The following is a 16416-nucleotide window of genomic DNA, read 5'->3' on the forward strand; positions in this document are numbered from 1 at the left end:
CGCTGCATTTTGTTCCAAATTTGAGAGTGCGGTATAAACGCTGCTTGACCGTACGAACTACAGAGAAATGATCTGTACTGATTTCCCATTTATTTGTCATATGGTTAATCATTAAATTTACTTTCAGTAAATGGCCACTAGTAATATAGGAGGTAGTTGCTGTATGCACAAAGGGTTTAACCCCAAAATACAGAGCAATTTAAAAAAGAAAAAAAAATCTGTCAAAACATGACCTTTATAAAAAGCTAACCTCTTTCTCAAGTGACAGCTATTGAAGTTTAACTTTAGACTGTCATATTTTATCAATGTAGATTTTTTTTTTTTTTAGGCAAATGTCTATTTTACACAAAACCTGCATGAGCTCAATTTAAGAATTTAAGAAAGATTAACATCAAAACAATGCAAAGTAAATATACAGTTCAAAATCACAGAATCCACGCATTTAAATGACATTTTTTTATTTGCAATACTAGATTTCACACAATCTTGAATTTACAGAAAGAAAACGAGTCACACTTAAAGTTTAATTAAGCACAAATAAAACTGGGAAAGGCTTATATTTAGTTGGCAATGAGGTGACATATATTTTAACATAGCCATTTGTAATGGCAAGCTAGTTAGTCCTTTCAACATCAAGCCTTTCTGGGTAGTGTTTGGCTTTGTTCTACGATTATTTTGACCTTAAAAAATAATTTCACATAAAAGTTTAGCTGAATTAGTTTTACTAACTAATATGAAGTTCATAACTATAAACAAATGCAAACTTCAGAATAGATCAAATATAAGGCAAAGATCACAAAAAGCATGTCTTCTCAGTTGTGTGACTAAGAAAGTGCTTAAGGGAAATGTTTCAATCAGTCAATGCAACAAAACATTCTTACTGCCCATGTCTTTTTGACTGGGTGATCAAAACCTCAAACAACTTCCATGTGCAGGTGTATGCATGCATCCATGTTTTTTTTGTTTGAAACAAACATTCAGACACATTCCTTTTACTTCCAGGAATAATAAATTAAAGGAAAATATAATTTTTTAAAGCAATAATATGGAAAAAAAAACAGCTGACCCTTTGATTAAAAATTTTGATAACTCAGCACTGGATTAGTTTTGTTGCATGATGTAAGCATGCATGGAAAACTATGTATAACCAAAAAAAAGTCAGCGAACACTGGATCATTTACAGTGTTTTACCACTGCATACTAGTCAAATATCTGACTCTACAATGGAATGTGTTATTGTGAGGAGAAACAAGTTAAAAATATAGTTTTATCACTGCTATAGATTGCCTTAGCAATAAATGAAAATAATAAAATGATAAACTATTATTACACTTTGATGAAAATTATTTGCACTTTTGTACATAAAAAGCAATTCTATGGCCTTGCTCATAGACAGGTTTGTTGTCCCTTATAGGTGAGAAGGCAGTGACAAGAAGGAAATGCTTTAAGCTTATCTTTGCGCCAACATTGGATCCCTTGACAGAGACACTTTTCATAGAGTAATACAACAGATCAAGGTCCTTTGAGGAACTTCTAGCAAAGCTAAGGTAAGTTTAATAAATTACATTCATCATTAAATAGGAGAGAATATATTTTGGGAGTTTAACTTTGCTAAAGTTAAACTAAAAAATAGGCAGGTATCCACATATTCCATCCAATAATGTGTAAAACAATGAAAAAAGAGTGGGCAAATGAAGGATCTCTTGGTGGACTATGTGGGTTATTCACACACAAACACATACAATTTAAAAAAAAACAAAAAAACATAGTCATCTGAAAGGACATTTAAAGGAAAAGCTGATATTTGAGAAATAGGAAACTAAAATGTATATGAAATGTGTTACAGAGAATATTATGTATATTAGAAAAGAATATTTACTGTACTTAAACAGACAATGCCCACTCTGTCAGCTGCAAATCTCAAAGACAGGTGGTTCCATATTGTCATATGTCAATCATACACAGACTTTCATCAAATTTCCTACATCAGTTCCACTTTTCTACATAAAGTATTTTACTTTGCTGTAAACTACTTTAGAATCTTAAAACAAAACAAAATAAAATTAAGTTGGACACTAATTTACATACAATCAAGTTACACAGAAATGTGAGCATGACTGAAAATTAAATGTAAAATACAAATCTGAACAGGCATACACAAAATACTAATGCACTGACATGGCATAACATTTTTCTAAATGTGATGTAATTACAGAATGATTTCTTTAACACAAAGCCTTTTAAATATGCTTATTGCGTGCACATTTCTTTAGGCACTTGTAATTTTCAAAAATACAGTACTGACAACTAACTGTAACATTAAGACATTAAACAGTCCACACACTACTCAACTCTTATATGATCTCACAACCTTAGTTTGAATATGAGCAGTGGAGTTCCCATGCCCTTTACTGTGTACCAACATACTGTATAGTTTCTGCAATGCAAAGGCACACCAGGAGGTGGAGCACTGATTCTGTTCTCTAGGGCTAATGGTGAACAGCATAGACTGACCACCCTAAGAGTATCTTAACGAAACCTCAATAATGCTGTTGTCAACTTACATTTTTACAATGTGTTTAAAGTTAAAATAAGTGCTTTTTACTAGCTAGTTTAAAATAATTAAAACTGGTATTAGGTAGACAATCATTATATGAAAAATAGTTTATATGAGACATTCATGAAGGGGAAAAAAAGTTTAACAATCTGAGATAGACTCCTTCGCACCTGACATTAACATGCACTGTCTATACACTAGAAAGTTTTTAGATGTGTTGTGCTCAGCTCCTCCACATGTAGTATTTACATTACTTACAGTACAATAGTTAGTGAACAATATTTGTTTTTTGTTACCATTGAGGTGTTACTATCTGCACTACCCATTTTCTTTCTGATTTCTGCATTTCTACTGGTCGCATGTGTTTACAAAAAATTATTTGAACTGAAGCCAGTGCATTTGAGTTCATTAAGAGGCTAAATGTAACTTCAACTTGTCAGTATTGGTTTAGGAAACAGCAACCAAGATATTATGGACATTACTGCGAATGCATGTTCATTCAGGTGCAATGGTCTGTACATACAATAATCTTCTATGACATTTATATAACACAGTTCAATCTTAGTAATTGTGTTGTGTAATTTAATATCACAATATCAAAGTAATACCTACAATTTTTCGATCAGTGATGTTCTCAACATGCAGCTTGTTGTATACTAGGTATGGTGCTAATAGAGTATTTACAGAGTGGCCATTTAAGGTCTTTAACAGCAGCAACAGGGCATCGGCTTCTGTTTCTTGTAGTTACTTGAGGATGATCTGTTTCAGGGGCAAAAGACACGTGCTTAGTAATTTCACACAATAACCATACATTTGGGCCAAATGTGTTTTTGTTACATGACAAACATCATAAAGTACTCATCAAGATTTACTGTCTGTAACAAAGATAAGATTAAATAAAATCAATGCCTTAATTTTCCTTTTAGGTTTCAGTCATTTAAAATAAAAACTTTTCCCACTTGTTTACCTTTTTAAACACATATTACTCAAATGTCTAACATATACACTGGTTTGTTTCTTTGGAAACTTTCACTCCAATATAATGTAATACACACACACACACACACACACACACACACACCCACACACACACAGACACACACACACAGACACACACACACACACACACACACACACACACACACACACAGACACACACAGACACGCACACACTGCATAACAAGCATTTGAGGTGAGAAATATTGTTTTTGAAGACCAAATATTTTACATCGATTCATCTAGAAACTCCAAACCATAAAAACAGTTAAATGTTTGAGCCTGGGTACTAAGATTATCAAAACATAAATAATATAAGTCCCATAGTGAAGGTCATTGTCAAACAGATATACACACGTACAGCTTAATATCGCCCCTTCTGAAAGATTTCTCAGTACAAAGTTCCAAGAACAAAATGAGAAGACAATGTATTTTCACGGATGACAATAATACAACTACTGCAAATGTAAAGTAATTATTATAACCTTTGTGACAGAAACCTAATCTGCTATTCCCTCCTCACTTCAGAAAACATCAGAACTGTGTATTAAATAAACCAAAAGAATTGAACAAAGCAAAAAACATGCAATAAAGAATATACGTAACACCTCTTGCAGATGGAAAACCAAATAAGTGCTGTCATAAGAGAAAGGGGTGAGATGAAGCCTAGTAGATCTACCTAAGGTCTACAGATAAATGAAGCTTTATGATAGGCAATGCAAGCAGGGCACTGCTATGCTGACGAAGCAACTCTTCTGATTTAAAGATGAAGCACTTATTCAGAGCTCAAGGATTTATGACAGAAAGCTTTAATAAGGAGCAAACCTGATTGGCTGGTGCTGTTGCTGCGTAGGGGACACTTGTGGCGGGAGTAGTTGCTGCAGAGACAGTAGCAGGCGTAGCACTGTACATCATGGGGACTTTCAGGAAAAGAACCACGAAAGCAATGAAAAGGGAGGTGGAGCATTATGGTAACCATAGCAATGTTTTCTCTCTCTTGCCAAGCAAATACAAAATGAAGTTAGCAGCAAAACATCATTGGGTTAGACCAGCAGATGGCATGTGATCACACAGCACAGCGAGACAGCAGAGGGAGAACATAAAAGGAGGACTAACAAGAGATAAAGTTAGGAAATCTGTCCACAATGTACAGCAAGGCCACCAGATATGATTAAAGTGTATTTAAAAAGTTTTGATTAATAAAATAAACCAACAGTAACAAGAAAATAAATATCAAGTATGATATGCAAATTTCCTAATTCATGGTGTATAGCAAGTCTACCAACAAAATTCACCAAAACGCTTACATTTGTATACTGTACTATGAATTATTTAAATTATGTTATAAGCGAGTATCTATAACACATGGTGATTGGCAAATTATCACACATACACAACCAAAAAATATTCATAGAGCAGGAGAAAAATTATTTAATGAGTCTTTGTGATTAATGGATCCTGACTGAAACATTTTCTCTCATATACAGGAACAAGAATAATATCTTTTACAAACGCAGTAAATGTATCAAATGTGTTGTGCATTTATTATTAGTTTATAAAATTAAGGAAGAGACCTACCAATGCTGTTAGCAGGAGACATGCACAAGACAGAACCTGTGTGATTATGAAATGGAAAGACAAAATGTATTTTAGTGTGACTGACATATATCAATATAGTCAACACTGGGTTCAGTCCACATCAATAAATCTTGCACTTATAAGTCAACTTCAGAGCACAGTGATTAGTTGATGTGGGGAAGTCCCCATATGTTTCACATGACAACCAATTTATCAATTAAGCAGAACTTACAGTATGTCCAGTTGCTTTGTAAAGTATCCACACCCCTTCACTTAGTGATTTGCATACTGCATATTTTGAAATGGAAAATGTGCAAAAACTAAACAGCTGTGAATACTGTCAGAAGCAACAGTCCACATTAATGTGGAGTTCATAACAGTTGAAGGCTTGATCTATTTTGACAACTGTATTGTCAAATGTGATGATGAACTGAAAACTGAAATAATTTGTACATGTGTTGAAACACTTTAACTCAGAAGAAGCTAATCTATTTTCAATTTATGATGCATAGAACAAACTAAATGTTGTGGAAGCTGTAAAACTTGTTTTGATAAGTTTAACTGTCCTTGAAAAATCTTGAAAAGTCAAAGCTATGAACTATGATTCCAAAGGAATGGTAGTGATCAGAGGACCTGCTTGAAGAAGCACAATTAATCCATGCAAAAGTTTTGAGTTCAACATTGACTTTTATTTAACTTCCTCTTCCAGAGAAAAACTGTTCCACAACAATGGTTCGCAGACAGTTATGAGACTGTTATAAATAAGAGAGAAAAAATACTGTGACTTACTGGGATGGTTAAATAGGACAGAACCATTGTTAATGTGATTCAAAAAAAATCTGTGCTTTTCCTATCATGACAAGTCAAAATGTTTGTTGTGAAAAAGGTCTGTAGTTGGTAATAACTCTTAAGGGTTAGGAGTTATATCCTTTTAGGAAGTGTCTTTCTGTTGCATAGACACTTGACAAGTTCTTAATTTTTTTAAGTGTCAACATTAAGTGTGTATGACATTTGTGAGCAGTATTTAAGCCCAGAATAAAATAGAAAGATACTCATAGAATGGAAAATGGGAAGTTGTACCTGTTTAGCATCAAATGTATAACAATTTTAACGTTTACCTGTGGGATAAAATGCTGCAGTGGAATGCTGCAGCTGTGTGTTGGCCAGGGTCTGTTGATAGTGCAAAAAACTGGGGCTGAGGAGAGAAGTGGCCCAGCTGATCTTCTCAAGAGCTGGTCTCTTTGTAAGGGGTTGGAGGATATTGTGGGGAAAAGCCTGAAAAGTAACAAGAGGAGACATAAAACACTACAGTTTCCCATATCTCCCATCTCTGTTCAGCATGTTTCACACACATTTAATGTTTAGTATTTACAACTACAAATTAACAGTGATGGAGAAAAATCAAGCACAGTTGTAGGATACAGATATAAACAGAATAATGTATTCACCAAAATTTTAAAAATATATTTGTCAACTTAGCACCTAAAAACACTGATGATGACTGTGGACATAAAGACTATATGAGACTTGAATAAGCCACAGTGACAAAAATGAACAAAAGTTATTACAGTTGAATTAATAGCTGCATGCAAAGCAAAAGGTGAAAATACCAGATCTACAGTTGCCTCGAGGGGTCGCTTCATTGCTTTGGCAGTCGCCTGAGTCTTTTAATAGCAGGCAGCGAGCACATGATGGCAGTGGGCCAATGGGATTCAAGCGTATTAACATACAGGTAACAGCAAGCAGAGGTGCATCATGGGGGACAGCGTTGTGGATCGGTGGGAGGGGGAAAACAAAACAAAATAATCAGAATGTAGTTTACCACATAAAGCACAATATACATGCAGAAAAACCAAAATAACTGATTAAGAGATGCATTAACTAAAGACACCTGAATTCATAGGTCAATAGATACACCTAATGGCAACCAACTTTACAATGACAAAGTACAATCCTGTACACCTTTACATTATGTGTACACTTTGTCAATGTTATTTAATCTGAGTGGGTTAACTATAAACACATGTTTAATTGTTATAGAATACACACTGGATATTGTTTTTAAAGCTTTAAAGAAAGTAAAAATGTTATAGACAGTAAGCGCTAAGAAAGCTATTGTTAACTGAAAATTGACTTGGTTTTGTGAGACTTAGCTTAAAGCAAAATCACATACGAGCAGGTGAAATGACCATGTATCCAATGGTACTGTACAAAGCACAAAATGGTGAGCTGCATTTACTATTTTCATCCTTAGGCTTTTGGTTTCATGACAGATTATTCTTCTCCTAAAAGTTGTACATGCATAAAAATGCATACTTAAAATTCATGCAACAAAAACATAATCAAAATACAAAAAACATGATGCATATGAAAAATGACAGAGTTTGTGAAGGGTAAGAAAGCACATCAGAGCAAATATGGTTAATTTTACAATATATTTAGGGTTTAGGAAAGGGGAAAACTGATGTGGATCTTAAGTGTATAATAGATCACTTTGTGCTCCTTTGTGCAGTTTTCCATGAAGGTACTTATCACCGAGATTAGTAATTAAGTAAATCACACTCTATGGTATGGTCAAGCTCTTGCTTCAGCAATATCTAAACTACTGAATGAGCTATTTGACAATTTGATTGGAATGCCTTCTAATACTCAAGAACTAAACCTCTGTATCTGATCTCCATTCATTTCATCCTACTTTATAATGTGTTTTAATTTTACATTTGTATTGATAAACAACTATGAACTTAAAACAGGTTATGTTTTCAATTATTAGATAAGAAAGTCACACAAAGCAGATTTTCCATTTATGACCAAAACCTCTTGATCACATATGTGAATATAAACAATGTTTAGAGGTGCTTCTTTGCAAGCTAAAACAAATTTGAGTGATCAGTAAGTCTCCGTCTTACCACGGCTGCAGCTGTGGCCTGGGCTGCCACGGTTGGCTGAGTCAATAGTTGTTGACTGGACTTGATTTTGGCCTGCAAATGTGCAGGCGGGTGAAAATACTTGCACTTCTCCCTGGAGCAGCGGCTCTTGATGTAGTCCATGCAAACAGTGACGGTGTTATCAGTGGTGTCAATCATCGGACTGTCAATGGGGTGAGCAAAACGGCAATCTGTCTCCCCTCTTGCACAATTTCCCCGCTGAAACTCACGACAAATCTGAGAGGAGCAATCATAAAGACAGCAAGAGAAATCAGCTCTCTGCATTTGGCCAGATTGTCTATACCTGCATAATTACTAATATTTTTTTATGTTAAATAATTCCCTGTGGTGCTTGATTACCTCTAGTTTGTCTGTGCGCTGCAGCTTTTGTGAAGGAGAAGAAGCAGAAGAAGAAGACGAAGATGAACTCTGGACCGTGACGGGTGGGCTCCCAGAGACAAGAACTGGGGTGCTGGGGATGATGTCTGAGGGAAGGAGGCTCATTCCATGGCTCAAAGGTGTCATGTATGAACCATAAGCAAGACCAGTATTTGCGCCAAGTCCCTGTGTAAAATTAAATGCTGTCTATGAGGCGAGGCATGATAGACCAGCATTTTCCCATAACACAAAAAACTAAAGGGTGAGATTGATTATGAGGGTCTTACCACAGGCTGAAGACTGTGTCCAGGGATCATGAGCTGCATCTGTTGGGCAAGCACGGCTGCTGCTGTCTTCTGCTGGATGAGATTGTTGCGCCCATTTATCTCCAACTGGGCTTTTAAATGTGCAGGCGGATGGAGATACTTGCAGTTCTCTCTTGAGCATCGGCCCTTAATTCAGAGACAATAAAAAAAACCCATTTTTATCAGCATAACTGATAGCTGTAGAAATGTCGTCAGATTAAGTTTCCTGAGACTCATTACAATATTCAATAGGATTTAATATGAGAACTGTAGTGTTGCAATACTCCTAAGCACCATGGAGATGAGGCACAATCCTACAATTTTTTTTTAATCAATTTAGTTTTGATGGTTTAATGACTGTTGGGACCACACATACAGCCATCTTACTGTGTGACATGGTTTCCATTTTTAAACATCTTGACCAGAGGAATCCCAGTTTGGGATCAGTTTTAAATTAATATATGGTTTGGAGTCAGTGCCAAACAGTACTATTTTCATCAATGTATTTAAAATACAATCATGCTCATCTAAAAGTTCAAAAAGGCTTCAAAAGGCAACTGTGTGAAACATTTTAATGTGATACACCATTTTTCAACTGTAGCGTTGGTTTATATTTGTGGGAAAAAAACTTAACCTGCTGCGATCTGTGTGTGACCTTTCAGTATCTGATCACAGCTGGATGTCAGAAAAAACAATTTTAAATATACTACAGTGACTTTTATTGTGTAAAATGGTTTAAATTAAGATGAGAATTCTCATGTACATTCAACATAATTATCCATCATCTCAACCTCCATGGTTATACTGCTCATCCTGTTACATAATGGAAACACAATTTCCCATATTGGCACTTGACATTTGCTTGGGTCATAAATGGTGTGTTGTAGATCAATCTGATATAAATGTAGAGAGTATAACTGAGATGAAAACCAGCCCGAAATCCACTCACAGTGCTCCCTTTATGACAATACTGCAACTATTATGAGGGAAGTTAAGAAAAGGCTCATGGGCTACATAAGATATCCCTGAGCTTGCCAGCTGTGGGAATCCAGTGGTAATTTGCTTCATATTTCAACAGTCTGGTTATTAAGTTGGAGTATTATCCTTTTCTTTTAGACTTCAAAATTAGCCTACTAACATAATTTCTGTCAATCAAGCATCTGCATTAGCCCAATGAGAGGTTAGCTTCTTCTGTCCTACATATTCAAATCCTTTCATCAAGAACTAATTCCCCTGCATTTCCCTCATGAGATTTATATGACTTATTTTGAGTGAACATCTACATAGGTTTAGGATAGGATACAGTGCCAACAACAAAGAATTCACCTGTGCTGAAACATTTACTGTGGAAATAAGTTCATATGCCACAGGTGTGAAGACTTCAGTCAAACTCAGAGGGGAGGAAGGTGCCCCCTGACTACTGTGTCACAATAATATTTAACTTTATCTTAGTTTACAGAGGATAGTTTTATGTGGACTGGTTGCCAGGATCTGCTCCTTATAAGAGACATAATTTGCACAAAACTTCTACTTAAAGGACAGAAGGAAGGTTATTGCTGACTTCAATGAAAGAGAGTGATGAGCAGGTTTGCCTCTCTCTCTGTAAAATCTGTGTACCATAAAACAGCCATGAGAGAAAGCCACAAGAAATGACTGCGGGTAAACGAGACAAAGTTTACAGCGAAAAAGTTGAGCATTTATCATCCTTCGCTTGATCTTAGTTTTCACGACTCCCCTTATGAATGTCTTGGGATACAAGCTACAACACAAAACCATGTGCACATTCGTTGGTATAATAATGTTATCTCTGTGAGGGGTAGTGTGTGTGTGTGTATATTAAAATGCAGCAGTAATTGTTTTGATCTCTACTTCTTCTCCACAAATCTAAAATGAACAAATCACGTGCAATAGAAGGTCATTAGGAGATAAGTCAAAATGATTAACAGAAAGACAACATTTGTTAGGAAAGCATATTTTGGGCAACTAGTTCTATTTGTCTTTAAAAAAATGTACATAGAGAGGGTCACAGTTAGAGTTTTCACCAATGAACAAGATACCAGTAGAGATGTCAATAACAGATATTCAAATAACTCTTTAAACAAAACCCTACTTATAAAGAAGAGCTGTGGCTTCTTTATATGGCTGCAGCAGCTGTAGGTTTGCTAGCTGGCCTCTTATTTCCATCCTCACAGCAGTGTCAGGCTTTACAGCATGTTAATGAGGTTTTTTAGGTTTCTCACCTTTAATGGTAAAACACTTTAATGGAAGTTAAAGCAACAACATGACACTTCCCATGATGAACATCTGTGCTGACTACTTACTGTTTAAATTAAGATCATCACTTCTCCTTAACAATCCATTTAACAATATTCAAGATGAACAATGAATGTTGTTTTTAGATAAAGGAATAAGGTTCCGACAGTGTGGTAGTAGTTTCAGGCTCTTGACCACTGGAGCACAGACAAGCTGTGTATAAACTGCCTCCAGTGAGGAGATAAGACAAAGACTCTACATGAGAATAATCCAGGGGGCACAGCTGTATTGTGCTGTGATAGAAAATGTGTGAGAGTGGATTAAGACAGCCTTTGGACTTAAACAGGAGAATAAACTGGCTGCAATCCAACTGGCTGCTAGAAAGAAATTTTACAGTCCACACTAGATAAGTGATAATAACATCTGACAGGTATTTTATTATTTAATGTTTTAGAAAAGTGTGGTGTTTGCTATAATTTCACAACCACTGGAGCAACACCAGAGAATTTCTAATAGAAGATAGGATGGGGAGGAAAAATAGAAGATTTATGGTTTTACATATAAGATAAAATATAGCCTTTATCAAACTCACACCCTAACCCATGTCTTGTTATAAGTAAGTAAGCAGGTTCACCTGGCTATATGGCTATATATAATATCTGTGAAGTCGCACTGTTGAATGAAACCTGCACCAAAATGAGGAATTTCATTAATTGAAAAAAACAGTAAAATTGAAAAAATACATGTAAGAATGTATTTTCAATCTATATTTGGCAAAATACAACAAAGAAGCCATTCATTAAGGGACACGGATGCCAATATGGAAAATTATGGGAAGTTTTACATTTTGTATTTCTTTACACAAAAAAAAAAATTACACATGGAAAAGTATCATTAGCTGTCACTGGTAATACAGTGAGTGCAGTAATTCTTACCTTCAGTGAGTCAAAGCAGGCAATAACTCTACCATTTTCAATTTGGCAGCTCTTTGGCGGATGAGCGAATTTGCATTCCTCATCAGTACGAGAACAGTTTCCCCGCTGAAACTGTCGACAGACTTCCAGAGTTAGCCATTTTGTGTCCCTTACTGAAGAAATGTTCAACGCCATGTCGAAAGTTTTAAGCATACATTAAATTTTAAAAGTCAGTCATGCGCCTCATAAACTAAAAGCTGTAGGTTAACTGTATGTACAAAGTGCTCATTTAAAACAACCTGGTTAATCCTCCATCCACTGGTGCAGAAAGATCAGATTGCTGGTCAATCGCAGAGAAAACACCACTCAACTAAAAATGATTATTCTCATATATTATCACTCTACTTTAGCATTCTTTAGATGCTAAATTTGAGAGCAAAGGGGTGGCAAACAGTTTACATCTGAGATATCCTGAGTTGGTGCATGAGTTTGGCCTTAAAGAAAGCATAGACAGGCCATGTACACACACCAACATCAAGTCGTGGGTATCTTCTTAAAGGCACTTCCTATTGGGGATCTGAAAGACAAAAACACACGTACATTAATGATACTGTATACAAACAACCATTATAATTATCATATTATTAATATACATTTGAAATAGAACTACATTCAATAATGTCTGAACAGTCCTGGTATTTCATGTTATTTCTTCAAACTGTAATAAATATTACTTAGCGTAATTATTAGGAATGCAACGATTACTCGAGTAATTTGAAACTCGATTAAAAAAAATCCTTGAAACAAATTCTTCGCCTCGAATATTCGTTTAATCACTACCATTTGCGTTATCGGATCTGCTCCGCCTAGGGATCATTGTTGCACACGGACCGTAATCACTGTGAATGAGATATTTCTTTATATATTATCTTTATATATTTCATTATTTTGTCAGCAAAAGCATCCACTGCATTATTAAACTCTCATTCCTGCCTAACATTGCTAATGGTAGCTAATTGGCATATAATACAGATGTCCAGTATTTAAATTGACCATTTTCAACTTTATAAAAGTACCGATGTTTGTTGTGTATCAATCCATGTAACACTGTCTCTGCACATTTTTACTTTTATATTAGAGACCATGCTGCTTTGAAAAAACCATAAATGGTACACAGAGCCATAGTTATTCTGCTGGCCTGGCATGTGTAGCTGAGTGGTGTCATAGTGATCAATAAATCAATAAAGTTATAGTCATAATATGTGCATTATGCTACATTTGTAATAAAGTGTGTTAATCAGTATTCACTAAAACAGATGGCCAATTAAAAATGCAGTTCACTGCAATCATACGTTTTACTGTGGTAAATTCTGTACTTTACACTGCTCATTCTCTCTCACTGTTGCTCTCTATTTGCTAATGTGGGATGACACAAACACCTAGGGCTGAATTGCTACAGTGTGATATGCTGACTCTAGGATACACAAAGCACGTACAGAACACAAGGAAAGCAGGACTAAGCTAAGCTAAATACAGGAGACAGTAGTCAGACCTGTACGCTAAGTAGTAAAACACACAGGAAGTTGCTGAACAGGCAGAAACAATAGTAACCCAAGAGCTGGATACATCTGTAATAAATCTGTACAGTTTCTCCACTGAGAGTAACAAACATCGTCTATTATGTAAAAAGACTCCAAAGGCACAGATTCAGAATAAACCCTGCTGTTTTTAACTGTAACAGTCTCTTGGCTGCACTGCTTACTGCTATCCCTCAGCATTCTGCAGCAAATTCCTTTAGCCGCAAGTCAGGAAACCAAGCAAGAAAACCCACCTCTTTCACTTCATGCTGCAGCTGCACTAAAGAACTTCTGGCCCAGACCAAGAACACAGTCCAGAAATACAAGTTTTGACTAGCTAACCTGCAAAGACAATGACCACAAGAACAGCTTTTATCTCCCTCTCTGTCCAGTGGATTTAGTGACCAAGGATTTTCAGTTCAGTAAAAGTAGACTGTGTGTCCAACTCTAGCTGAAACATTTCCAGCCACCCCCTTCCTGCCTGGTTGCCGGCCTGAGGGAAGACCCTCCCAGTCAGAAACTGGCCAATGGAAAACCAGAAGCTGATGTGCTATATAAAAAAAAAAAATTGCTGCACAGCCTGAAGCAGGACACTACTGGCAGTTGACCCTTTATCTCTCAGTGTAATAAGGCCTATATTTACTCAAGCACTGTAGTTATTTAAGATACCTGGACTTTAAATTTTCTTTTTATGGCACTTTATATTTATGTTTTGCTGCATCCTCCTTCCTTTTTACTCCATATTTTATTTGACAGCAGCATGTAGATTAGATTAGACTTTACAAAATAAAATTTTTGCATACAAAACTTATGAAGACTTGAAATATGTAAAATGCTTTATTACAGATTATATACAGAAGAAAGTATTAGCCTAGTCAAATGAGAAAATTTAATTGGCAGCTACTATGATAATTGCCTTTGTCTATATTATTCATGTACAAATGCCAACTATTTCATGGTTCCAGCTTCTTAAATATGCAGTTTCCTTTCAACTGTTTACAAACCAAACAATAAATTAATCATTTCAAAATCTAATCTGGAGATAAATGAGACTAACTTGTCTTCAGTCATACATAAAACTACAAAATTAGCTGCACTTCAATAATAATAATGTTACATTACAACATTAAAATGCTGTAGCTGTTATATTAATGTATAGTAGTACAGTATACGTTTCTGCCCTGAGTACTTTTACTATTGACACCTGACTAAACATTTTTCTGATTACACTTACATTTCAGTTAGCTAACACTTTTTTGTAAGCGAGTATTTTACAGTGTGATATTGCTACTTTTACTTTACGACATTAACTAACCGGACACTAACGTTATGGCAGCGTAAAAAAATCTTCGTAGACGCTACTTCGGAGCGTTGGTGTAACATTAGTCTCTGAATTGCATTTTCATCCCGAGCTACTTCAGCTAGCTAATGACAGATACTAGCTAGCAAAATGAAGACACGGCTGTCATGGGCTAACGATGCAGAGAACATGAACAGGAGCGTTTGTTAGTTTACGTTAGCCACATTATTAGCCGAGGCGTGCACCTGCTTACCTCATCATCACGGATGAACCGCTTCCCAGAGGATACAGCAATCACGCACCAGCTAGGACAGACGACACGGCAGCCCCACTGAACTACCGAAAACAAGATGTCAAGTGCCCCCTAAACGTCTGTTCCGCAACCCATACTGGTCTCACTCTGTTCGCACAATTAAATCTTGTTATTTCGTCTACGTGCTCTGCCTCAGTTCTTCTTTACTTTGTTGTAGTGCTCAGATTTGAGCAACAAGCTTTTGACAGCTTACTGTACAGTCGTCAGATGAGCGTGATGAGGGGGTTTTTCCGAGGTGCGCTGAGAATCTTTGTCATAACAACAATTTAATATACGGCGATTAAAATAATTCACAGGAATATAAAACATTATAAGAACCTCATGTGCATGAAATTGATTTGAACGCTAAATGTTTGTTTGTAAAAAGAGTAATTATATAATTATACCTCCTAATGTCACCCCTATGAATGCAAAGTGGTACGATCCAAATGAATGCCAGTAAGCCAAAAGGGCAAGGGTTTGCTTGTTACCAAGGGAACAGCAACGAAAACATGCGAGTTTTCTGGAATAGTTTAGAGATACAATAATAAAATATAACACAAATATGAAATTAACAAGATACAATCATATAAATCGTTTGTAATTAACAATCGTTTGCATTTTAGATGATGAAATATTCCATTTAGCCTAAAAAGTTAATTATCTATCAATTTGTAACCTGTAAGAAATAATAATAGAAGAGCTTGTAAGAATTGTAATGAGAAATGTTGTTCTGTGTAGTCAGAAGAAAAAGCAACAAATACACTAACACCGGCCTTATCACGTGGTTCTGCTCAAGGTCAAATAAGATGTCTAACCCAGATAAAATCAGATAGGGGAGGGAGAGAGAAGGGAATGAGATTTTATGTTTAATAACATTTTGCAATAAAATTAAAAAATAACTTTATGTTTGCAGCTACTTACATGGACAGTATGCTTTTCCTTATCTGTGCTAGACTCTATATAAAGTATCCTATACTTCAGTTGCATGTTTTTCCTGTCATTCATTTTGAACCAAATTATATTCTAATAAAGTCTAAATGTCCCAATAAATTCATTTAGTAATTAAAAAACACCAACCTTTGAATGTAGCAGCTGACAGATAACAGGAAATTCAATGCAAGTGAATGCAACATTTTATCCATTCTATTACCTGTCATTAGCTTTTGTTAATATTCACCACACACACACACACACACACACACACACACACACACACACACACACACACACACACACACACCAGTTAGGACTAATTGATCTATTTCCTCCTTTCTTCCTCCTTTCCTTTGTTTATCCCGATCTGTCACACTGAGGCACTGTGGCATCAAATGACGCA

At 35.8% G+C, this 16416-nt stretch overlaps 1 protein-coding gene across 5 annotated transcripts; it reads right to left on the reverse strand.

The window, feature by feature from the left end:
* Window positions 1–441: 441 nt before the first annotated feature.
* On the reverse strand, window positions 442–15301 carry LOC113123061 (muscleblind-like protein 2a). 5 transcript variants are annotated; one of them, XM_026294822.1, is made up of 10 exons: window positions 15039–15301; window positions 11930–12485; window positions 8724–8888; window positions 8419–8622; window positions 8041–8295; window positions 6742–6795; window positions 6250–6406; window positions 5132–5167; window positions 4379–4473; window positions 442–3316 (listed from the first exon to the last, which is right to left on the reverse strand). In XM_026294822.1, exons 2-10 carry the CDS (start codon window positions 12119–12121, stop codon window positions 3302–3304), a joined length of 1173 nt encoding a protein of 390 aa, XP_026150607.1. In that variant the 5' UTR covers window positions 12122–12485; window positions 15039–15301; the 3' UTR covers window positions 442–3301. The 5 variants fall into 5 exon arrangements, with proteins under 5 accessions (XP_026150607.1, XP_026150610.1, XP_026150605.1 ...); XM_026294825.1 differs by lacking the exon at window positions 6742–6795; XM_026294820.1 differs by lacking the exon at window positions 4379–4473.
* Between the last annotated feature and the right edge of the window lie 1115 nt (window positions 15302–16416).

The sequence above is a fragment of the Mastacembelus armatus genome, chromosome 21, assembly GCF_900324485.2.
Source record: "Mastacembelus armatus chromosome 21, fMasArm1.2, whole genome shotgun sequence".
In the NCBI taxonomy this organism is placed as follows: domain Eukaryota; kingdom Metazoa; phylum Chordata; class Actinopteri; order Synbranchiformes; family Mastacembelidae; genus Mastacembelus; species Mastacembelus armatus.